Source organism: Mobula birostris, chromosome 1, assembly GCF_030028105.1.
Source record: "Mobula birostris isolate sMobBir1 chromosome 1, sMobBir1.hap1, whole genome shotgun sequence".
NCBI classification, from domain to species: domain Eukaryota; kingdom Metazoa; phylum Chordata; class Chondrichthyes; order Myliobatiformes; family Myliobatidae; genus Mobula; species Mobula birostris.
The window spans coordinates 232,823,601-232,848,601 of record NC_092370.1 but is presented as its reverse complement, the minus strand read 5'-3'; the positions used below and the strand labels follow the sequence as shown (position 1 = coordinate 232,848,601).

The 25,001-nt window shown below is 42.7% G+C and overlaps 1 protein-coding gene across 6 annotated transcripts in view; it reads left to right on the top strand.

Moving 5' to 3' along the window:
- adck1 (aarF domain containing kinase 1) overlaps positions 1-25,001 on the top strand; it is a 765,048-nt gene that overhangs the window by 24,460 nt on the left and 715,587 nt on the right. For all 6 annotated transcript variants that reach the window (XM_072273241.1, XM_072273237.1, XM_072273238.1 and 3 more), the window contains exons 2-3: positions 4,658-4,819; positions 10,847-10,930. In XM_072273241.1, the coding sequence (XP_072129342.1) occupies positions 4,691-4,819; positions 10,847-10,930 (213 nt within the window). In that variant the 5' untranslated portion in view covers positions 4,658-4,690. The remainder of the gene's footprint in view (positions 1-4,657; positions 4,820-10,846; positions 10,931-25,001) is intronic.

The following is a 25,001-nucleotide window of genomic DNA, read 5'->3' as shown; positions in this document are numbered from 1 at the left end:
GATATGACTGTGGACTGAGTTTTGGCGGGGAGTCGGAGGAGAGACGAGGAAGACCGCGGACATGTGGAGAGGCTCCGGTTGATCACTCAGGGTGGTCCCGAGCCGTGAGTCGATGGAATTTGAGTGGTCGTCTGAAGTCGAATTGAGCTCCAACTTAGCGCGCAAAGAACTTGGACTTTGATAAGTGTTGGCGCCTTTTTTTTTCATTACTTTCCTCTCTGTATCAAATGTATATTAATGTCATAGAATTAGTAATATCTATAAAGTGTATTTGTTAAAATTTACTGGGTGTGCTGGCTGATGATTGATGTTTGTGATTGATTCGAGCGGCAACCGACCCTGTGGGGAGTGTTGAGGCGGGTGCTGGGCTGGATTTCCCCTAGACATACACGAGCCAATATAACTGAACGTTACAAGTGGGGGCTCATCCGGGATTTGAACCCGGGACCTCTCGCACCCAAAGTGAGATCTGAATCTAGCTGTGCAGTTTTGTGTCAGCAGTGCAAACAGCAGGGGGCTGAGCACACAGCCTTGGGGAGCACCAGTGCTCAGCGCAATGGAGCTAGAGATGTTGCCGCCAACACGGACTGACTGTGGTCTTTCTGTCAAGAAGTCCAAGATCCAGTTTGAAGATAGAGCTGTTGAAACCCAACGAGGACAATTTACCCACCAACTTTGGAGGGATGATCGTATTAAACATTGAGCTGAAGTCGATAAACAGCATCCTAGTGTGTGAGGCAGTATTTTCCAGGTTGGATAGGATGGATTGAAGTTTCCGAGCCTGTGGCATCATAATATTTGCATACATCTTACAGCCTTTCAAAGAGTGTGTCCTTCATGTCGTGAACGCTTCCTGCTGATAAGTCTTGTTTGCACTTCATTGATTCCGACTTGACTACCCTTCACCTGTTCTTTTGGGTTCATGAAGATGTTAGACAATGTTCAGAGAACATAAAACAATGCAGGCCCTTCAGCCCGCAATGTTATGTTGATCTTTTAATCCTCCCTAAGATCAATCTGACATTTTCCTGCCAAACAGCCCTCCTTGTTTCTTTCATCTCTCTGTCTATCTTAAATGCCCCTTATGTACCTGCCTCTATCACCACCTATGACAGCATGTTCCATGCATCTACCATTCTCTGTGTGTTTAAAAAAAAACAACTTGCCTCTGACATCCTCCCTGTACTTTTTCTCCACCTCCCTTAAAATGATGCCCTCTTGTATGAGCCACTTCTGCCCTGGGGGGAAAAAATCTCTGGCTGTCCACTTGATCGGTGCCTCTTATCATCTTGTACACCTCTGTCAAGACACTCTTCACCCTCCTTTGCTCCAAATCAGAATCTGATTTCTTATCACTGGCTTGTCATAAAATTTGCTGCTTTGTACAATACACAAAATATACATTAAAATGTACTATAAATTACGAAGAGAGAAGCCCTAATTTGCTCAACCTATGCTCATAAGACATGCTTTCTAATTCAGACAGCATCCAGGCAAGTCTCCTCTGCACCCTCTCTGAAGCTTCCACGTCCTTCCCAAAAGTAAGGATGCTGCAGTATTTTAGTGTTCCTACACACTATGCCATTCAAGCAGTTGGATGTAGTTTGCTGTCTGAAAGGGAAATGATTCCTTCTGAAACTCCAACTGCAGGTTGGTTGGTTAAAGCCACATGAGAAACTCTTGGCTGAGATTCCGGAAGAGATGAAGAGGGATAAGTAAAATAAACAGTCTGCCTTCAGTACACAGCTTCTGTTACTTTCTGATCCGGTTGCTCACATTTTTGTCATCAGAGTCAGTTGGGAGGATGTTTCTATAGCAATGGACAGAAATAGCGCTGTTTCTGTAATTACTGGTTTTATCAATTTTCCCTACTTCAGATGTGATCATCCATCACATTTCCCCAGTTGGAGGCGTTAGTGGTGTTACAATTAGCCCAGCCAGCGCCCTGCTCTTGAATTGTGCTGGGGTGTCAGAGGTGCTGCCTTTGAATGAGATGTTAAATTGCTGTCTCAGCCAGACAGAAAAGATCTCCTTGGCTTTAATCAAAGGAGAGCAGGAGAATTCTTCTCCTTGTCCAACGTCAGTGGAAGTTGGTCACTTGTTGCTTTTCCTGGGGCTTTGCTTGTGAAAACAGGAACTGTTTCCAGACCCCTTCACTGGGTCCTCCTGATGACGGGCAAAGTGCAATTGAATATTTTTTCCATATGTAAACCATTGAAAGGCCCCCAGAGATGCTTCCGAGTCCAAATGGGGAAGTTGCAGCAAGGTAAGGGTTACGATAATGCCCAGGCAAGGATAGTTTAGATATCGTGTGCAGTCGGTCCAGGCAAGTGAAGACTTTGAAGAGCATAGCTTCCCTTTGCACAGCAGGGGACTGGAGCCATTTGGCACACCAAGACAAGATAAGGATTCAAAAGAAGCATTCTAGAGTGACATAAACACGAGGAATTCTGCAGATGCTGGAAATTCAAGCAACACACATCAAAGTTGCTGGTGAACGCAGAGGCCTGCTGCGTTCACCAGCTACTTTGATGTGTGATTCTGGAGTGACACTAATTGGTCAGTTGCTTTATTAACTCTTTAGTATTATTGGCCTTTAATGTGGAGATTCTTTTGGCTGTAGATACCTGTATTATTGTTGTGTGATTGGTGATTGATTATACAAATAAGGAATCTGAACATACACGAGATTATCAATCTGTTAATATCTGTGTCCACTAGTCATTTTCTGTATAAAAATGGCATTTCTTTGTTGCCGGCTGGTGACGCAGTGGCATCAGCGCTGGACTTCGGAGCGAAGGCTCCCGAGTTCGAATCCAAGTCAGGCCCCCTCCCCCCACCCCCGAGCACACTTTCATTCCGTGCCAGAGGATTCGAGTACAGGAGCAGGGAGGTACTACTGCAGTTGTACAAGGCCTTGGTGAGACCACACCTGGAGTATTGTGTGCAGTTTTGGTCCCCTAATCTGAGGAAAGACATCCTTGCCATAGAGGGAGTACAAAGAAGGTTCACCAGATTGATTCCTGGGATGGCAGGACTTTCATATGATGAAAGACTGGATGAACTAGGCTTATACTCGTTGGAATTTAGAAGATTGAGGGGGGATCTTATTGAAACATATAAAATCCTAAAGGGATTGGACAGGCTAGATGCAGGAAGATTGTTCCCGATGTTGGGGAAGTCCAGAACGAGGGGTCACAGTTTGAGGATAAAGGGGAAGCCTTTTAGGACCGAGATTAGGAAAAACTTCTTCACACAGAGACTAGTGAATCTGTGGAATTCTCTGCCACAGGAAACAGTTGAGGCCAGTTCATTGGCTATATTTAAGAGGGAGTTAGATATGGCCCTTGTGGCTAAAGGGATCAGGGGGTATGGAGGGAAGGCTGGTGCAGGGTTCTGAGTTGGATGATCAGCCATGATCATACTGAATGGCGGTGCAGGCTCGAAGGGCCGAATGGCCTACTCCTGCACCTATTTTCTATGTTTCTATGTGCTGGGTTGAGCATTGAGCTAGCCGCTCGGCCTTGTAAAAAAACAAGGGTCGAGTCAGGAATGTTTATATCGTGACCCGGTTAATCCGAAAGGAGGCCAATCCTGACACTACGCGCCAGACAAGAATGGCTGAGTGTCTGGTGCGACATGCTAGGAAGGAATTTCTTTGTTCAGACTTCAGAACAATGTGGTGATAGGGGCCATATTGTTGTGCACAAGTAAATAAGGTGAGTTTTCAGAATCCAGTTAATTGGCAATGTCACACAGTTTGAATCCAGTCAGCAATGAAGTGTTGATGGGGAAGGCTGATGACATCCAAAGCTAACTAGATATCAAAATTCTGATCTTCTCCACTTGAACATAAAGACCTGATGCTTGGGATTGGCACTTTAGGCTGGACGCTCCCCTGGAGGTTTCTTCATGTGTTATTCCTCTGTCTCCAGCACTAAATTTCAAGGCATGAGTGGCTGCGTAACAAAGCTTTACAGTGGCAGCTGTAAGCCTGGAGTCCAATTCCCTCCACAGTCTGTAAGGAGTTTGCTCTTTCTGCTCGTGAGTGTGTGAGGTTACTCCGAGTACTTTGGTTTTCTCACGTTCCAAAATCGTACGAGTTTGGGTTAGTAAGTTTCAGGCATGCTATTTTTGCAGCAGAAACTTGGCAATATGTGGGGGCTGCCTCTCAGCACATCTTGCAATGTGTTGGTTGTTGACCTAATCAAAGCATTTCACTGTATATTTCTGTGTACGCATGATAAATAACGCTAATCAATCTTAAACCAAGAGAAAAAAAAACACCCAATTTTACCTGCAATACTATGTCCTTTCTCTCTGAGTTGCTGTCATTAGAGTCTTTGAAGGTCATCACTTTCAAGAAGGTGAAAGAAATATGGAAGGTTATGGGGGAGGGAAGGGTTGGAGCAGATTAAAAGGTTGGTACAACATTGTGGGCCAAAAGGCCTGTACTGTGCTGTAATGTTTTATGCTCGAGCTGCAAGAATCATAACATGGGGATGGGGTTACTAATGGAAGGGTTGCTACAATAGCTGTGTCTGTTTCGGTGGATGCACGTTGGAAGGGTGGCCGATGGTCGAGGCAGGAGGAGGTGCAGGTTCATCCATTGGCATCCTGATTGTGCCCTGAACTCTGATAACTTTCTGTCCGATAGCATTGAAAGGCTGTCCGATCCCATGGTTCTGGAATGGCCAGGTGGTTCCTGAGGTTTGGAGCAGCGGCCATGGCAGGGTTAACGGTATCGGGTTTATACGCTGCCGCCCGGGTGGATCCGAATGACATCGGAATCATTAGAATTGGACGAGCTGTTGTCACGGTAAGTTATGCTAGTAAATCAGAAAAATCACATTTGCACTAGGATTTTATTTAGGGTTTTTACCCCCCCCCCCCAGTAAACAATAGAGACACAGTTACATCGTAGTGAAGCAGATTCTTTGGGTATTGCCCATCTTAGTGCCCAAATAGTGGAACCTTTCTACATTAACCCTGCTGTTTCTCTGTAGGAACTCTCCACCTCTTCACTCTGAATGAAGATTCATTTCATTTTTAAATCTTTTTATTAATATATAATCTATTACAGCTATAAAATACAGAAATTCAACAAATTAGTATATATATAATTAATAAAGCTGAAGAAATCATATATATGCTAATGAAAAAAAATTTTTATAAAAGAAAAAGAAGGAAATAAGAGAACCCCAGCTAACTAAAAAAAAAACTCACTAACTATAAGACAAAAAAAAGGAAAAAAAACCCCATTAGGAATCAACTCCCGGAATGATACATCCTACAATCATTTATATAAAAGAAGAAAAAGAAACCGGCAACTGCCAAATCACATTTATATAACTTAAAATTGGGAGGAAACCATGTAAATTGATTCAAATTAAATGATAATATTTAGCAAAAGAGCCCCACCTTCTCTCAAAATCAAATCGGAATTAAAAGTTCTACTTCTAATTTTTTCCAAACTAAGACATAACTTTACTTGGGAAAACCATTGAATTAGTGTAGGAGCAGAGGTATCTTTCCACTTCAATAAAATAGCTCTTCTTGCCAATAATGTAACAAATGCAATTACATGTTGGTTTGAAAATGAAATACCCTGAATATGATGCGGAACTATTCCGAATAGAACAGTCAATGTATTAGGTTGTAAGTTAATTTTCAAAGTTTTAGAAATTGTAGAAAATAAAGATTTCCAAAAAGATTTCGACAAGGGACATGACCAGAACATATGTGACAAAGTAGCTACATTTTTGTACCTATCACAGTAATTATCTGTATTAGGGAATATTTTGGATAGCCTCTCCTTTGTTAAATAATAGCGGTGAACAATTTTAAACTGAATTAAACAATGATTGGCACATATCAAAGAAGAATTAACCATTTTCAAAACTCGCAACCAGTCTTCATTAACAAAAGTAATATTAAGTTCTCTCTCCCAATCTTGTTTAATCTTATAGTGAGAGGTTATCTTCTTGTAGTAAAAATAAATTATAAATTCTACCAGTGGAACCTCTCACTAAGGGATTCGTATTCAAAATACTGGCCAACAAATCAGATTCTTGCATATATGGAAACGTAGAAACATATTTTTGTAAAAAAATGTCTAACCTGTAAATATTGCAAGAAATGTGTGTGAGAGAGAGAATATTTACTAATTAACTCTTCAAAAGACACACTCTGAACGAAGATGGTGAACTTGTGGAATTTACTACCACAGAAGGCTCAGGAGATGAGGTCACTGAATATATTTAAGACAGAGGTAGATAAACTCAGAAAACATCAAAGGTTTTGGGAATAGAGTAAGACTTTTAGTAGTGAGATGAGGAATCAGCCATGATTATATTGAATGGTAAAGGTAACTCAAGGGACTGAAACGTTTCCTGCTTTTACTTTCTGTGGAAGCCTCTTGTGCTTGTAAGGTTTTCTTTAAAATATATCACCCTGACTTTTTGCTGCTACTCCTCTATTTACTTGGTTCCTACTTTTGTCTATTTTGCATATCCCTTGTCTGCTCTGCTTCAAATATTTAATAATATTTACAAGATACTTTGATAAGTACATGGTAGGAAAAGTTTGAGGGGTCTGGGTCAAACACGGGCAAATGGAGCTAGTTTGGTGGGAGCTGCGGTCGGCATAAACAAGATGGAGTGAAGAACCTGGTTCCATGCTCTGCTTCTCAAAACCAGTTACTTTCTGCAAGCAGTAAGGCTGATCATCTCCTCCACCCATTAACCCATCCCTCCACACCTTCAACCGCCACTATTTTATCATTTCATGTCAGAATCATCTTATGTACAGACACTCCTGTGCCTAGTGTCACTTTATGGATATACAATCAATCTACATGTACAAGTTAACTTGTGTATTTATATTGAATGTGTTCTTTATTATTGTATTATTTATCTTATTGTGTTTATTTTGGTGCTGTATCAGATCCGGAGTGACGATTATTTTGTTCTCCTTTAAACTTGTGTTCTGGAAATGACACTAAACAATCTTGAACATCTAATTCAACTCAGTCTACTGATGCCCCTTTTAGTTTGATGCTCCATTTGCATGACCAAGCGGGCTGCTGCTCTTCAGTTTTGTCTTCCCCATTGCACTGGCTGGCTCCAGCAGTGATGCTCGTTGGCCACCACTGATCTTTCTTCAGAGGGACCACTGATCCCTATTTCATTCCCTGTCAGGTAATCCAACAGGGACCACTCCGTTTTGAAAGCATTTAGCTGTTGTGTCCAGGCCATTTTCTGCCTTCAGATAGACAATAGGTGCAGGAGTAGGCCACTCGGCCCTTCGAGCCAGCACCGCCATTCCACTGTGATCAAAGCTGATCATCCACTATCAGTATCCAGTTCCTGCCTTATCCCCATAACCTTTGATTCCACTATCTTTAAGAGCTCTGTCCATCTCTTTCTTGAAAGCATCCAGAGACTTGGCCTCCACAGCCTTCTGGGGCAGAGCATTCCACATATCCACCAGTCTCTGGGTGAAAAAGTTTTTCCTCAGCTCAGTTCTAAATGACCTACTCCTTATTCTTAAACAGTGGCCTCTGGTTCTGGACTCACCCATCAGCAGGAACATGCTTCCTGCCTGCAGCATGTCCAATCCCTTAATAATCTTATATGTTTCAATAAGATCCCCTCTCAGCCTTCTAAATTCCAGAGTATACAAGCCCAGTCGCTCCAATCTTTCGACATATGACAGTCCCGCCATCCCGGGAATTAACCTTGTGAACCTACGCTGCACTCCCTCAATAGCAAGAATCTCCTTCCTCAAATTTGGAGACCAAAACTGCACGCAGTACTCCAGGTGTGGTCTCACCAGGGCCCTGTACAGCTGCAGAAGGACCTCTTTACTCTTATACTCAATTCCCCTTGTTATGAAGGCCAGCATGCCATTAGCCTTCTTCACTGCCTGCTGTACTTGCATGCTTGCTTTCAGTGACTGATGTACAAGAATACCTAGATCTCGTTGTGCTTCCCCTTTTCCTAACTTGACTCCATTTAGATAATAATCTGCCTTCCCGTTCTTACCAACAAAGTGCATAACTCACATTTATCCACATTAAACTGCATCTGCCATGCATCTGCCCACTCACCCAGCCTGTCCAAGTCACACTGCATTCTCATAATATCCTCCTCACATTTCACACTGCCTCCCAGCTTTGTGTCATCAGCAAATTTGCTAATATTACTTTTAATTCCCTCATCTAAATCATTAATATATATTGTAAACAGCTGCGGTCCCAGCACTGAACCCTGCGGTACCCCACTGGTCACCGCCTGCCATTCTGAAAGGGACCCGTTAATCGCTACTCTTTGTTTCCTGTCAGCCAGCCAATTTTCAATCCATGCCAGTACCCTGCCCCCAATACCATGTGCCCTAATTTTGCCCATTAATCTCCTACGTGGGACTTTATCAAAGGCTTTCTGAAAGTCCAGGTACACTACATCCACTGGCTTTCCCTTGTCCATTTTCATAGTTACATCCTCAAAAAATTCCAGAAGATTAGTCAAGCACGATTTCCCCTTCGTAAATCCATGCTGACTCGGACCAATCCTGTTACTACTATCCAGATGTGTCGTAATTTCATCTTTTATAATTGACTCCAGCATCTTTCCCACCACCGACGTCAGGCTAACCGGTCTATAATTCCCTGTTTTCTCTCTTCCTCCCTTCTTGAAGAAAGGGAAATTGTTAGCCATCCTCCAACCCACAGGAACTGATCCTGAATCTATAGAGCATTGGAAAATGATTACCAATGCGTCCACGATTTCTAAAGCCACCTCCTTAAGTATCCTGGGATGCAGACCATCAGGTCCCGGGGACTTATCAGCCTTCAGACCCAACAGCCATTTCCTGCCTAATATAAATTTCCTTCAATTCATCCATTACCCTAGGTCTTTTGGCCACTATTACATGGGAGATTGTTTGTGTCTTCCCGAGTGAAGACAGATCCAAAGTACCTGTTCAACTCGTCTGCCATTTCCTTGTTCCCCATAATAAATTCACCCACTTCTGTCTTCAAGGGCCCAATTTTGGTCTTAACTATTTTTTTTCCTTTTCACATACCTAAAGAAGCTTTTACTATCCTCCTTTATATTCTTGGCTAGTTTACCTTCGTACCTCATTTTTTCTCTGCGTATTGCCTTTTTAGTTACCTTCTGTTGCTCTTTAAAAGATTCCCAATCCTCTGGCTTCCCACCCGTCTTTGCTATGTTATACTTCTTCTCTTTTATTTTTATGCTGTCCATTACTTCCCTTGTCAGCCACGGCCTCCCCTTACTCCCCTTAGGATCTTTCTTCCTCTTTGGAATGAACTGATCCTGCACTTTCCGCATTATTCCCAGAAATACTTGCCATTGCTGTTCCACTGTCATCCCTGCTAGGGAATTGTTCCATTGAACTTTGGCCAGCTCCTCCCTCATAGCACCATAGTTCCCTTTGTTCGACTGTAATACTGACACTTCCGAGTTTCCCTTCTCCCTCTCAAATTGTAGATTAAAACTTATCATATTATGGTCACTACCTCCTAATGGCTCCTTTACCTTGAGGTCCGTGATCAAATCAGGTTCATTGCACAACACTAAATCTAGAATTGCATTCTCTCTGGTAGGCTCCAGTACAAGCTGTTCTAAGAATCCATCTCGGAGGGACTCCACAAACTCCCTTTCTTGGGGTCCAGTACCAACCTGATTCCTCCAGTCTACCTTCAAGTTGAAAACCCCCATAACAACTGTAGCATTACCTTTGCGACATGCCAATCTTAACTCTTGATTCAACTTGCACCCTACATCCAGACTACTGTTTGGGGGCCTGTAGATAACTCCCATTAGGGTCTTTCTATCCTTAGAATTTCTCAGTTCTATCCATACTGACTCCACGTCTCCTGATTCTATGTCACGGGTTGAAGCACAACATCAATAAAGAGGCAAATTCATTGGTGGCTTTCTTCCAACTTGATACCTGACCTCTCCCCATGTGAGGTGGCAAATGTTTGCAAACACAGGATGAGGTCACCCTTCCATTCCTTGAGCATGAGGGAGTGAGGGAGGGAAATAGATAAAGGAGCTGGTTCAATCACTGAAATGGAGATAGGAAGCATCCAGTGGCTAGGAAGTTGCCTTCTAGCAGAAGAGTGAAAAGGAACATGTATTGTTCTGTGAGCAGGAGTATGGCAACTCAATGACGTTACCTACTAGTACTGATCAGTGGAGTAGTACATGTAATGGGGACAAGTAGGTGGTCAGTTGAAGGGTGTTGACTGGAAAAGATGACCATCCATTTCCATTCATAGATCATACCTGACACACTGAGTTCATAAAATCATAAGATATAGAAGCAGATTTAGGTCCTTTGGCCTATCGAGTCTGTTCCACCATTTCATCATGGCTGATCTATTATTGCTCTCAGCCCCAATCTCCTGCCTTCTACCCGTACTCCCTTATGCCTTAACCAGTCAAGAATCCCTACCTTAAATATCCGTAAAGACTTGGCCTCCACAGCTACCTGTGGCAAAGAATTCCACACATTAACCACTCTTTAGCTAAAGAAATTCCTCCTCATATCCTTTCTAAAAGGATGCCCTCTATTTTGAGGATGTGTCCTCTGGTCTTAGGCTCTCCCACCATAGGAAACATCATCTCCACATCCACTCCATCAAGAGCTTCCAGCATTCGATAAGTTTCATTGAGGCTACTCCTCATTCTCCTGAATTCCAGTGAATACAAGCCTAGAGCCATCAAATGCTCTTCATATGAGCATTTTTTTTTGCTCCAGATCTCAGCATCCACAGCTTTTCGTGACTTCACCCTTTCTATTCTGTCCATTTCAGACTGCAGTTATCAGTTATGACTACCTTGCCTCGCTCAAGGGTCTGGAGTACGGTACAGAGGAATATGAATCCGTCAAGTCGCAGGTAAGGCTAAATCCTTGTGTGGGTGAGCTTCTACTGCTCCGTAAATTCCTGTAATTTTTGGTTTGAAAATGGTGAGGGAGAGGCAGATTGATGGATAGACTGATCTCCACAGTAGATAAACCAATAGAGATTCCAGATACTTCTAGTTGTTCCTGTGCATGGTTTGTGAGCTTTGAGCCTCAAGTTACATATTCTCCAAATGATGTGCCTTCCATTTTCATCCCTTGTAAACTTTAAGCCCCACAATCCAGGTTTTGCTTTCTTTGCAGCTCCTACTTTGCTTTCATTGGATTACTTTTACTCGGCGAGTCGCCATGCCACATCGTACTTCACTTGCTGCAGAGTAGTTTGGATTGCTTTGAGTAGATACAAAAGATGCTTAGGAATGACAATGTCTAATCAACTGGAGGAACCTTCACTCCAACCCCAATCACATCTTGCAGTTCAGGAGAAACAGCTTCATGACATTTTCTTCTTTAATCATTTTTTTTGTTTACAACTTAAATAAATGGAAATGGGTAAGAGGGGTTGAAGATTTTGGGAAAGAAATGATTGTCAGTGACATTTCAAGTAATGAAACTTAGAAGAATGTGTCCAACCACCTGATACCAGTCAAAGGTCAGTGGGAGAGGGCAGTCCAGGTTTTTCATATTAAAATTTTCTTTTTGAATGCCACCCCCGCTTATTTCTGATATGGATGTACTTTGAGGCTAAAATCTAGTGCAGTGAACAATGTTAGGTTGTATAATCAATTTGATTTGTATCTGTAATGAAAACAGCCCTGGCCAGCATTTGTTATTCATTATTAATTACCTTTGAAGCCTGTGACCTGTTGTTGGAGAGCTACAATATGTGTGGTGAAGATTCTCCTACATTGGAGTTCCAGGGAAGTGATCCAGTCATCAATATATATACGGTATTAACTGTATGTGAATATTGGGAACGTGCGAGTAACGGTTTTGGTAATTCACTACTTGGGTTCCAATCACAAAACCAGATTCTACTCTCAAAATCTGAAAGCAAAAATATGCGATTGTGTTGGAAAAAGCTGAAATAAAACACCATGCTGTCAATGCTGACCAGCTGAGGCAGCTCTGTAGAGAGGGGGATGGTGTTAACGTTTGTGGTCAATGCCCTTTCATCAGTGCTGAGAGGGTATGAAATGCACCCCAAGTTCTAAGTTACAGAAAAAGTGGGGGAATGGGGAGGGGTGGTGGAGATGCGTAAAAGGGAGGTTTTGTGTGTGGAGACTGGGTGAATGACACAGTGACAGGGTAAAGCGGGTTGAACGCTGGTGCTAATGCATGCTGAGGTATACAGAGGAGGTGTTTGAATGAAATTTGCAAAAAGCAGGAGGCTCACTGTGAGGAAAGATGCAAACCACTTGCCCACTGGCATTGCTGTGAAGCCTGAAGGATACAGTGGCATGCAAAAGTTTGGGCACCCCGGTCAAAGTTTCTGTTACTGTGAATAGCTAAGTGAGTAAAAGATGACCTGATTTCCAAAAGGCATAAAGTTAAAGATGACACATTTCTTTAATATTTTAAGCAAAATTACCTTTTTACTTCCATCTTTTACAGTTTCAAAATAACAAAAAAGGAAAAGGGCCCGAAGCAAAAGTTTGGGCACCCTGCATGGTCAGTGCTTAGTAACACCCCCTTTGGCAAGTATCACAGCTTGTAAATGCTTTCTGTAGCCAGCTAAGAGTCTTTCAATTCTTGTTTGGGGGATTTTCGCCAATTCTTCCTCGCAAAAGGCTTCTAGTTCTGTGAGATTCTTGGGCCATCTTGCATGCACTGCTCTTTTGAGGTCTATCCACAGATTCTCGATGACGTTTAGGTCGAGGGACTGAGGGCCATGGCAAAACCTTAAGAGTGCGCCTCTTGAGGTAGTTCGTTGTGGATTTTGAGGTGTGTTTAGGATCATTATCCTGTTGTAGAAGCCATCCTCTTTTCATTTTTTTTTATACAGACAGTGTGACGTTTGCTCCAGAATTTGCTGGCATTTAATTGAATTCATTTTTCCTTCTACCAATGAAATGTTCCCCATGCCACTGGCTGCAACACAAGCCCAAAGCATGATGGATCCACCCCTGTGCTTAACGGTTGGAGAGGTGTTCTTTTCATGAAATTCTGCACCCTTTTTTCTCCAAACATACCTTTGCTCATTGCGGCCAAAAAGTTCTATCTTAACTTCATCAGTCCACAGGACTTGTTTCCAAAATGCATCAGGCTTGTTTAGATGTTCCTTTGCAAACGTCTGATGCTGAATTTTGTGGTGAGGATGTAGGAAAGGTTTTCTTCTGATGACTCTTCCATGAAGGTCATATTTGCACAGGTGTCGCTGCACAGTAGAACAGTGCACCACCACTCCAGAGTCTGCTAAATCTTCCCGAAGGTCTTTTGCAGTCAAACGGGAGTTTTGATTTGCCTTTCTAGCAATCCTACGAGCAGTTCTTTCAGAAAATTTTCGGTCTTCCAGACCTCAACTTGACCTCCATCGTTCCTGTTAACTGCCATTTCTTAATTACATTACCAACTGAGGAAACGGCTACCAGAAAATACTTTGTTATCTTATAGCCTTCTCCTGCTGTGTGGGCATCACTTATTTTAATTTTCAGAGTGCTAGGCAGCTGCTTAGAGGAGGCCGCGGCTGCTGATTATTGGGACAAGGTTTGAGGAGTCAGGGTATTTATAAAGCTTTGAAATTTGCATCACCTGACCTTTCCTAACGATGATTGTGAACAAGTCATAGCCCTAACAAGCTAATTAAGGTCTGAGACCTTGGCAAAAGTTATCTGAGAGCTCAAATCTCTTGGGGTGCCCAAACTTTTGCATGCCATTGTATATGGCCATGGTAGAGGGACTCACAGCCTGGCTGAAAGCCTGTGACAATGAATCACATGTTTTGCTTCTTTGATTTGTATCAGAGGGTTTGCTAATTGGCTAGAGTTGTACTGAATGAACTAATCTGTGCACAGCAATGTGACGATGACCAGATAATCAGTTTCATTATGTTGACTGACCAAAAGGAAATCAAGCAATATAGGGTTAGTGCAGTAAAGTAACACCAAAGTACTTACTGAAAGTTGGAGTTGGCTCAAGGTAATGCCCTACTCCAGCTTCTGTTTCTTATGGAAAAGTGCAACTGAATTCTGTTACTCTTCAAGCATCACTATGGAATCTTTACAATCACCTGAGAGGACAGAAAGTATTAGTGTTGGTCTTTTTAATTGTCATATTTACAAAAATACAGTGAAAAGCCTGTCTTGATTCCTGTTCGTACAGATCAAATCATTACAGAGTACGTTGAGTTGGAATAGGATAAAACAATAAGAATATAGAATAAAGTGTAAAAAACTATCAGCAAAGTGCAGTGCAGGTAAGTGATAAGTAAAAGATCATAAGGAGGTAGATTGTAAACCAAGTCTATCTTATCATACAAGCATTTGAGTCATGTTGAAGACGTGCCAAATTTCTTTCACTTTCTGAGCACTGAGATTCATAGAACTTGGAATTGGGTGGCGTAGTAGTGTAGTGGTCAGCATTACAATGCAGTGACCCGGGTTCAGTTCCCAACACTGCTGTCTGTAAAGGCTGATTTATACTTCTTCGTCATATCGACGCCATAGGTACGGCGTTGCCGCGAACCCTATGCGGATCACTACGCCGTGGCCTGACGCACACCTCTCCCAAAATGAAACTACGTGTCACGGCAACGCAGACTGCAACAACTGTGATTGGTCCGCCTGGTGGCATTGCATTTCCTCCTACGCTGCAATAGCTTCCCATTGGGCGACTGAAGGGCAGGGAAGGAACCCTGGCTGCAATACTTTCCATAAAGCTTTACAGGCCTCCAAAATTACGGAGGACACATTTCGCTTTTACGAAAAAAAATGCTCGCTTTAAACTTATTTACCCCGAGAAAGACTACCATGGCCATGAAGCCTTGCGCAGGCAGGTGTGTGCGCATGTGCGACGTGCCCGAATTGCAGAGCAATGCAGACACACCAACACACAAGTATAAATGCTCACAAGGCGCGTAGGCTACTTGCGTAGGTTACAGCGTCAAGTTGACGCCAAGTATAAATCAGCCGTAAGGAGTTTGTACATTCTGCCTGTGACCGCATGGGTTCCTTTCAGGTGCTCCGGTTTCGTCCGACATCCCAAAGACGTACAGTTAGTAGGTTAATTGGTTACATGGGTGTATTTGGGCAGCGTAGGCTCATTGGCCCAGACGGGTCTGTTACTGTGCTGTATCTCGAAATACATAAATAAATAGGCCCTCATGTCCAACTTTGCAGGTTTTTATCTGCAAGGTAAATATTGAACTGCAATGAAATGCGTGGGGCACTGATACTGATTATATGGGCCACCAAGGGTTTGACACGACATCAGTAGAGAAGCAAAGTCAATAAGGAATATTACAAGATTTTGCTCTGAGCTTGCATATCCTGGAGGGGCTGAAGTGTCCACTGAACTGTCTCTGATGTTATCAGGTGGTTATTGAACCTTCAAGTATAATATTCATTAATCAGGATTTTCTCCTGTTGCTTTGATATCTTGAAACATGTTCATGTTCCTTATGGAAGCAACTTGTCAAGCAAACTTTGAAAAGAAAGATTACCTTGATACCTAGTCACATAAGGAAATACAGATGATCAGATAAGATTACCTTAACGAAAAGGGAGGTGGAAGGGATCCCTAGAGATGATGGTTATGAAATGTTAAGAAATATTTCCAAGTGACCACACTTGTGAGTTCCAGAGGAAAGAAAGGGAATCAAAGTTTGGGAGGGACGTGGCAACTTGACAAGTTTGCAGAGTTGCTGTCTTCTAAACAGGACAAAATCCTCCCCACTGTTGAGGACATCTTGAAGAGATGGTGCTTCAAGAAGGCAGCATCCATTATTAAGGACTCTCGCTATCCAGAACATGCCCTCTTCTCATTACTATCTTCAGAGACGAGGTACAGGAGCCTGAAGACCCACGCTCAATGATTCAGAAACAGCTACTTCCCCTCTGCCATCAAATTTCTGAGCCGTCTTTGAACCCATAAACATTACTTCACTATTTCCAATTGTGGTGCTATATATATATACATGAGGGGGAACTTCTTTACTCAGAGAGTGGTAGCTGTGTGGAAGTGGTTGAGGCAGGCTCTATGTTGTCGTTTAAAGTTAAATTGGATAGATATATGGACAGGAAAGGAATGGAGGGTTATGGGCTGAGTGCATGTCGGTGGGAATAGGATAGGGTAAAAGTTCGGCACGGACTAGAAGGGCTGAGATGGACTGTTTCTCTGCTGTAATTGTTATATGGTTATATGGTTATAAAGAGAGCTGTTCTAACAGTGCAGGATTCTTTATAGAATTAATCAATAGTCCAAATAACAGTCGGAACAGTTTTGCTTTGAATTTATTTACTAGTTGCAAGGATATTGAATGTGTAGGGTTGGTGGGTGGTGGTGGTTGGAAATGATATAATGGCTGTCTGATCAGAGGTGTAATACAGTGCCGTTACTTTATTGAAAAGATCCCCGGTGAAGAGTCAGACATACCCTTTCCTAACAACCAGCCCAAGGCAAATGCCTCTCTTTCAATAAGTAATATAAAATTTATAATAATAGCGAAAGTCCTTTCCTGTGAGAGCTTAGTATAAGTGGCCCTTGTCTATAAAGTAGCAGTATAGTGATGAAGAACAGTGACTGAAACTTTAAGTTGAATGAAAAGGCAGATTCTTCATCAGATGAAGTGTCCCTTGTGACTCTTTTGTTGTCAGACTGAAGAAGAATGAACAGTTCGTGAAAATCTTCTGTGGGTCGTTATTCGGACTAAACCTTCCCTTGTAGCAAGGTTTCAATCTAAATATTTACCAACGTTAATTGAGATTAATAAAGTGACTCAATGGCTTATTTTGGCATTTTTGAAGCTTATGAGTTACACACTTGAGAGGAGAGACAATTAAATCGCAAACATCCTATTATGGAGTTCCATAACACCGCTAGATAGTTGTGGCAGTAAAAATAATCTGAAAAAGAATTCTGCTTTTCTGTCACTGTGAACTTGAGCTGCCATTTCCAGTCCTCATTGACAGTCATCGTTCGTGCTATGTCACCATGTACTGCATGGCAAGTAGAATGCTTGTCATGTTGTCATGTCTTGCTGACCTGTCAGTGCTGGAACTGTGATAGACTTTTAAAGTCTAGGCCTAGGCTTTTGGCCTACACTCTAGCCCACTTGTGGTGAATGCAGACATCCCACCTCTCCCGGAAGTTCTGGGAGTCTCCCGCATATTCATAGTGGCTCCCTGATGCCCGCAAATTATATACAATATCACGGAAATCGATTTTTTTGAGAGCGAGTGAGAGAGAATGAGAGAGAGAGTGCAAGAGCATGAGAGAGAGAGAGAAAAAGAGAAAAAGAAAGAACACGCACCATGGCAGAGTGTTCCAAAAAAAGAAAATATAAAACGTACGTCACCCCAGGCTACCCTAAGGTGTACCCCTGTCTAATAGGGGTCAAAAGTAATGACAGTGTTGCTCGCTGCACTGTTTGCAACAGTGACTTTTCTATTGCCCATGGTGGGTTAAGACCGTAAGAGACATGTTGAGGTGAGTTTAACAGGTGTCATTCGTTCATTAGCATAGCTAACGTTATTTAAGCAAGCTAGCTGGCTAGCTGCTAAGGAGCTACTCTATTGCAGACATCCCACCTCCCGCAAATTGATGGTGCTACCTCCCTGAAATGAATTTTTGCAGGGTGGGATGTCTGTGAATGCATACCTTTTGGGAATGTCTGGATGAATCACGGCTTGGAAGGGTAACTGCCCTGTTCAAAATCGCAAACACCTGATGAGAATTGTGGACAGCACTTGGCATGTTATGGAAAACAGCCGCCCCTCCATGTTCTACACTGTCTACACTTCTTACTGCTTGGTAAAGCAGCCAGCATGATCAAAAACCCCACTCACCTCAGACATTCTCACTTCCACCCCCCTCTCCCCTTCCCATCAGCCAGAAGATTCAAAAGCCTAAAAGCATGCACATCCAAGCTCAAGGACAGCTTCTATCCTGCTGTTATAAAACTACTAGATAGTTTCCTAGTATGTTAAGATGGATTCTTGACCTCACAATCTACCTGAATGGCTTGTGGTATGACGAGTGTTTGATGGCTCTGGGCCTGTATTCACTAGAATTCTGAAGAATAAAGGGTGACCTCATTGGAGCCTATTGAATGGTGAAAGGCCTTGATAGAGTGCATGCGGAGAGGATATTTCCTATGGAGGGAGAGTCTAAGACCAGAGGACACAGCCTCAGAATAGAGGGGTATTCTTTTAGATCTGGAATGAGGCGGAATTTCTTTAGGCAGAGAGGGTTGAATCTGTGGAATTCTTTGCTATATGCAGCTGTGGAGGCCAAGTCTTTAGATATATTTAAGCAGAGGTCGATAGATTCTTGATTGGTCGGGGCATGAAGGGATACAAGGAGAAGGTTGGAGAGCGGGGCTGAGAGGAAAATTGGGTCAACCACGATGAAATAGCGGAGCAGACTTGATGGGCTAAATGGCCTAATTCTGCTGCTATATTTTATGGTCTTATGATCTCATTATGGCTTTGCTCCTTGTTGGCTGAAACTGTAACATCTTATTCTGCATTCTCTTATTGTTTTCCCATGTACTATCTCAATGTTGCCGGCTGGTGGCGTAGTGGCATCAGCACCGGACTTCAGAGCGAAGGCTCCCGAGTTCGAATCCAGCCGGCTCCCTTGCACGCTTTCCATCCGTGCTGGGTTGAGCGTCGAGCTAGCAACTCGGCCTCATAAAAAAAATAAGAAAGTCTGCTAAAAAATTGCTGTCATGACGGCGTCCTGATGGCTCCACTCAGATTTAAGGGCTTTCTTCGTCTTCTTCTTCACCTCAATGTACTGATGTGATGAAATAATCTGTATGGGTGGTATACAAAGTGAAGTTTTTCACTACCTGGGTATTTGTGACATAATAAACCAATACCAATAGGAATAATCACAAAGGGAAGGGATTGAAGCTATCTGTGTAACAAGTGGTGAAAGCCCTACTTGACCACTTAGTTCTTATGACAAAACTTTTTTGTTGTACTGCTTACACCTAATAAGAACTATCGAAGATATTAAATTGCATTGTAGCTGCTAAGCCTGAATGACTATCTCTGCACTGTATTGGTAGTAGTCTACATTGTCATGTGTACCAAGATACAGTGAAAAGCTTGTCTTGCATGCTGTTCATACAGATCAGATCATTACTGAGCTAGAATAAGGTAAAACAATAATAGTGCTGGGTAAAGTGTAAAGGCTACTTGAAAAATGCAGTGCAGGTAAACAATTAAGTGCAAGATCATAATGAGGAAGATTGTGAAGCCAAGTGATCCATCTTATCATCTGATATTCAAGGTTCTTGTGACAGTGGGATAGAAGCTGTCTTTGATCCTGGTGGTATGATAGAGGGGAGAAGAAAGAATGTTAGGGGTGGGTGGGCTCTTTGATTATGCTGGCTGCTTTACTAAGGCAATGAGAAGTACAGACAGAGTCCATAGAGGGAAAACTGGTTCCTATGATATGCTGAGCTGTGTCCAAAACTCTCTAGTTACTTGTGGTCACGTGCCTAGCACTTGCCATTACCAAGCTGTTATGCATCCAGACATAATGCTTTCCCTGGTGTGTCGTCAAAAATTGTAAAAGTCAACAGGGAAAACCGAACACGAGGAAATCTGCAGATGCTGGAATTTCAAGCAACACACATAAAAAATGCTGGTGAACACAGCAGGCCAGGTAGCATCTATAGGAAGAGGTACAGTTGACGTTTCAGGACAAGACCCTTCATCCATTTCCAGTCCTCATTGACAGTCATCGTTGGTGCTATGGCGCCATGTACTGCACAGCAAGTAGAATCCTTGTCATGTTGCCATGTCTTGCTGGCTTGTCAGTGCTGGAACTGTGATAGACTTTTAAAGCCTAGGTCTAGGCTTTGGGCCTACACTCTAGCCCACTTGTGGTGAATGCATACCTCTTGGGAATGTCTGGATGAATTACAGTCAGGACGAAGGGTCTCGGCTGGAAACATCGACTGTACCTCTTCCTATAGATGCTGCCTGGCCTGCTAGGGAAAACTGAATTTCTTTAGCCTCCTGAGGAAGTAGAAGCTTTGGTGATATCAACATGGTTGGACCAGAACAGGCGATTGGTGATGTTCAAACCTATAAACTTGAAGCTCTCAGCATTCTCAACCTAAGCACTGTTGATGTAGACAGAAGCATGTGCACCCTTCTCCCACACCTCCACCCCTTCTGGTCAGTGACCAGCTTTTTCATTTTGTTGGCATTGAAGGAAAAGTTGTGGTCGTGACACTATCTCACTAAGCTCTCTATCTCCCTCCTGTACGCCAGCCTGTTGTTATTTGAGATGTAGCCCACTGATCTGCAACTTTGTAAACTGAGTAAGAACCGAATCTGGCCACACAGTTACGAGTGTACGGGGACTAGAGTACGGGGTTTTACAAAGGCAGATTGCAGTTCTGAGGGATATGCATTGCAACCATAAACTTGTATATAATTACAGCCTGATACACTACTGGCATTTAGGGCAGCATTAAAGGTCCTCCATCTCTGACGGCGTTCAGGGCATCCTTCATCATGTCAGTAGCTTCTTTTCGATTTTTCACTACCGTCAATCATACAAGTCCCAGGTGGAGTCTTAGGAATACCGTCACACTCAGATGTAGAAGGATTCTTCATTGCTCTTTCTGTAACAATTTTGTTGTACCAGTCAGGGTTGTTAGCCCTGAGGAGGATGCAATATGTAACATGGATGAAGGGAGATTAAAATAAATTAAAAAGTTGTTATTGTTGGTCCATTGTACAACTTCAAGGATTGTACTTCCTGCAGAAGGTGTTTGCAGTTTCAAAGGACAAGGCATCCAAAACCATTAAAACAGGTTGCAGGTTTTCCCCTGAGAGTGAAAGGAGTTGGTTTCCTAAAAAAAGCCTCTGTTGTATAAATACAGTGCCAATAAAAAGTGTTCACCCCCTTGGAAGTTTTCATGTTTTATTGTTTTACAATGTTGAATCATGGTAGATTTAATTTGTTTTTTTTTGACACTGATCAACAGAAAAAGACTCGTATCAAAGTGAAAACAGATTTCTACAAAGTGATCTAACTAATTACAAATATAAAACACAAAATAATTGATTGCACAGGTATTCACCCCCTTCAAGTCAGTATTTAGTAAAAACACCTTTGGCAGCAATTACAGCCTTGAGTCTGTGTGAATAGGTCTCTATCGGCTTTGCACATCTGGCCACTGCAATTTTTTCCTGTTCTTCTTTACAAAACTGCTCAAGCTCTGTCAGATTGCATGGGGGTTGTGAGTGAACAGCCCTTTTCATGTCCAGTCACAAATTCTCAGTTGAATTGAGTTCTGGACTCTGACTTGGCCACTCCAGGATATTAACTTTGTTGTTTTTAAGCCATTCCTGTGTAGTTTTGGCTTTATGCTTGGTGTCATTGTCTTGCTGGAAAACAAATGTTCTCCCAAGTCACAGTACTGTTGCAGACTGCATCAGATTTTCCTCCAGGATGTTCTTGTATTTTGTTGCATTCATTTTGCCCTCTACCTTCAGAAGCCTTCCAGGGCCTGCTGCAGTGAAGCCTCCCCACGGCATGATGCAGCCACCACCATGCTTTAGAGTAGCGACCTTCTTCCAGCTGATATCAAAGTCTCCCATGTACCTTCTGCCAAACTCTAGATGAGATTTTTTGCGAGTTTTTATCAACAGTGGCTTTCTCTTTGCCATTCTCCCATAAAGCTGCAGTTGCTATATGCGCAGGCAACAGTTGCTGAATGAGCAGTCTCTCCCACCTCAGCCTCTGAAGCCTGTAACTCCTCCAGAGTTGTCATAGGTCTCTTGGTGGCCTCCCTCCCTCCCTCCCTCCCTTCTTGCATGGTCACTCAGTTTTTGAGGATGGCCTGCTGTAGATGGGTTTACAGCTGTTGCCGTCTTCATTTCTTGATGATTGACTTAACTGTACTCCAAGGAATATTCAGTTACTTGGAAATTTTCTTGTATCCATATCCTGGTTTCTGCTTTTCAATAATCTTTTTGCAGAGTTGGTTGGAGTGTTTTTTTGTCTTCATGGTGTAGTTTTTGTCAGGACACTGAATCACCAGCCGTTGGATCTTCTAGATACAGGTGTATTTTTGCTACAATCAATTGAAACACATTGACTGCACACAGATTTCCAAAAAACAGATCTCCACCTAACTAATATTGTGACTTCTAGAACCAGTTGGCTGTACTATTGATGATTTGTTGAGTCATATTAAACGGGGGTGAATGCTTATGCAATCAATTATTTTGTGTTTTATATTTGTAATTAATTTAGATCACTTTGTAGAGGTCTGTTTTCACTTTGACATAAAGAGTCTTTTTCTGTTGATCTGTGTCAAAAAAGCCAAATTAAATCCACTGTGATTCAATGTTGTAAAACAATAAAACATGAAAGCTTCCAAGGGAGATGAATACTTTTTATAGGCACTGTATAATGGGAACTACAGGGAGCCCTTGCCTTTTGCAAGGTGTACCAGTTGCTGTGAATGGTAAGGAAACAAGAGGGAAACAGAAATATTCTAGTCAGTAAGTGAGTCCTCTGTAGGTCAGGGTCGACCATGGTCCGAGCTGTCGAGGTTCACAAGCCTAGGCAGTATGATATGGAGAGCAAGCCGTTGTCCATGTAACAAGCTACCCCTCTCCATGCATCTTATGAACTCAAAGGAATGGCAGAGACTGATAACATTTTGGTACCAGCAGCGTCGCAGGAGTTACCAGTTAGTGTTGAATTCAATGTAGGATTGCCTTAGAGACTTCAGCTCTAAATTTTTCGCTCTGGGTTTACTCCCAAAGCCTTCCCCTTGAATGGTTATAGCCACAAGGCAGCGGAGGGTTTAGATCAGAGTTTTCCTTCTCCTAGATGAGCTACCAACTATGGCTGATGAGCCCCATCTACCCGAAGTGACTGGTTTTAAGGTGTCAGTAACCTGCCTTTGCCCCTTCTCCTGTCGGTCGAAATGGATCCGCTGGGCTTAGTAGCTAAGCCACACTTGAAGGCCAGGAGCTGGACTTGGTTGTCAGAGACTACTTGAAGCGCACGGCATTGGAAGCATTTAACAGGTAGTGGGAGCTTGATCCCACCACCACATCCGGCTGTAACAACCTTAAGGAACTTTCTGTTAAGCATGCAATAAATCAGATGCTTCTTTTGACATGCTGAAACTTACAAGTCAATCATCTAATAGTCACTGTAGATGGGTGCTCAAGAGTTATACGTAGCATGTTTATTTCACAGAGTCCTTCCCGTTAATCCAATTAAAGGAAGTTAAATGTTACAAGAGTTGGAGCAGTAAAACTAGTCCAGATGAAGGAGCTCAACTCATATCGCTGACTGTTCATTTCCCTCCACAGATGCTACCTGACCTGTTGAGTTCCTCCAGTGTTTTGTGTGTTGTTTCAGATCCCGGTGTCTACAGTCCCTTGTGTCTCCAGTTGAAAGTTACAGTTCTTCACCGACTTGTTTTCTCCAAATGTTTTTGCTACCCATTGCTTCAGTGAATTAACCTCTTGTTAACTGACAACTAAAATTAAATAAAAGCTTTTTTTTGTTGGAGTGAAAATTCCTTCAGTGAATGCTTGCTTATTATGAGAGACCTTCTATCTCATCGTGATCTGAGACTGTATTTTCTCCAATAGCCTGATGATGGTGCTGCAGGTTGGTTAGAAATTGAGAATGTTTAAAGATTAGCTGATTTGTCACTTGTACATCGAAACATTGAAAAAAACAGTGAAATGCATTATTTTGCGTCAATGACCAACACAACCTGAAGACATGCTGAGGGCAGCCTGCAAGTGTTGCCATGCTTCCAGTGTCAACATAGCATGCCCATAACTTTTTAACCCTAATCTGTACGACGTTTGGAACGTAAGAGGAAACCGGAGCACCCGGATGAGACCCTGGTCATGGGGAGAATGTGCAAACTCCTTACAGACAGTGGTGGAATTGAACTGCGACCTTCCAATCGCTGGCACTATAAAGTGTTACATGAACTGCTTGACATCATAGGGACTTGACAGATACATAGAACAGTACAGCACAGTACAGGCCCTTCAGCCCACAATGTTGTGCCGACCCTCAAACCCTGCCTCCCATATAAGCCCTCACCTTAAATTCCTCCATATACCTGTCTAGTAGTCTCTTAAACTTCACTAGTGTATCTGCCTCCACCACTGACTCAGGCAGTGCATTCCACACACCAACCACTCTCTGAGTAAAAAACCTTCCTCTAATATCCCCCTTGAACTTCCCACCCCTTACCTTAAAGCCATGTCCTCTTGTATTGAGCAGTGGTGCCCTGGGGAAGAGGCACTGTCTATCCATTCTATCTATTCCTCTTATTATCTTGTACACCTCTATCATGTCTCCTCTCATCCTCCTTCTCTCCAAAGGGTAAAGCCCTAACTCCCTTAATCTCTGATCATAATGCATACTCTCTAAACCAGGCAGCATCCTGGTAAATCTCCTCTGTACCCTTTCCAATGCTTCAACAACCTTCCTATAGTGAGGCGACCAGAACTGGACACAGTACTCCAAGTGTGGCCTAACCAGAGTTTTATGGAGCTGCAGCATTACATCACGACTCTTAAACTCTATCCCTCGCCTTATGAAAGCTAACACTCCATAAGCTTTCTTAACTACCCTATCCATCATCAATCAGGAGCAGGGAGGTACTACTGCAGTTGTACAAGGCCTTGGTGAGACCACATTTGGAGTATTGTGTGCAGTTTTGGTCCCCTAATCTGAGGAAAGACATCCTTGCCATAGAGGGAGTACAAAGAAGGTTCACCAGATTGATTCTTGGGATGGCAGGACTTTCATATGATGAAAGACTGGATGAACTAGGCTTATACTTGTTGGAATTTAGAAGATTGAGGGGGGATCTTATTGAAACGTATAAAATCCTAAAGGGATTGGACAGGCTAGATGCAGGAAGA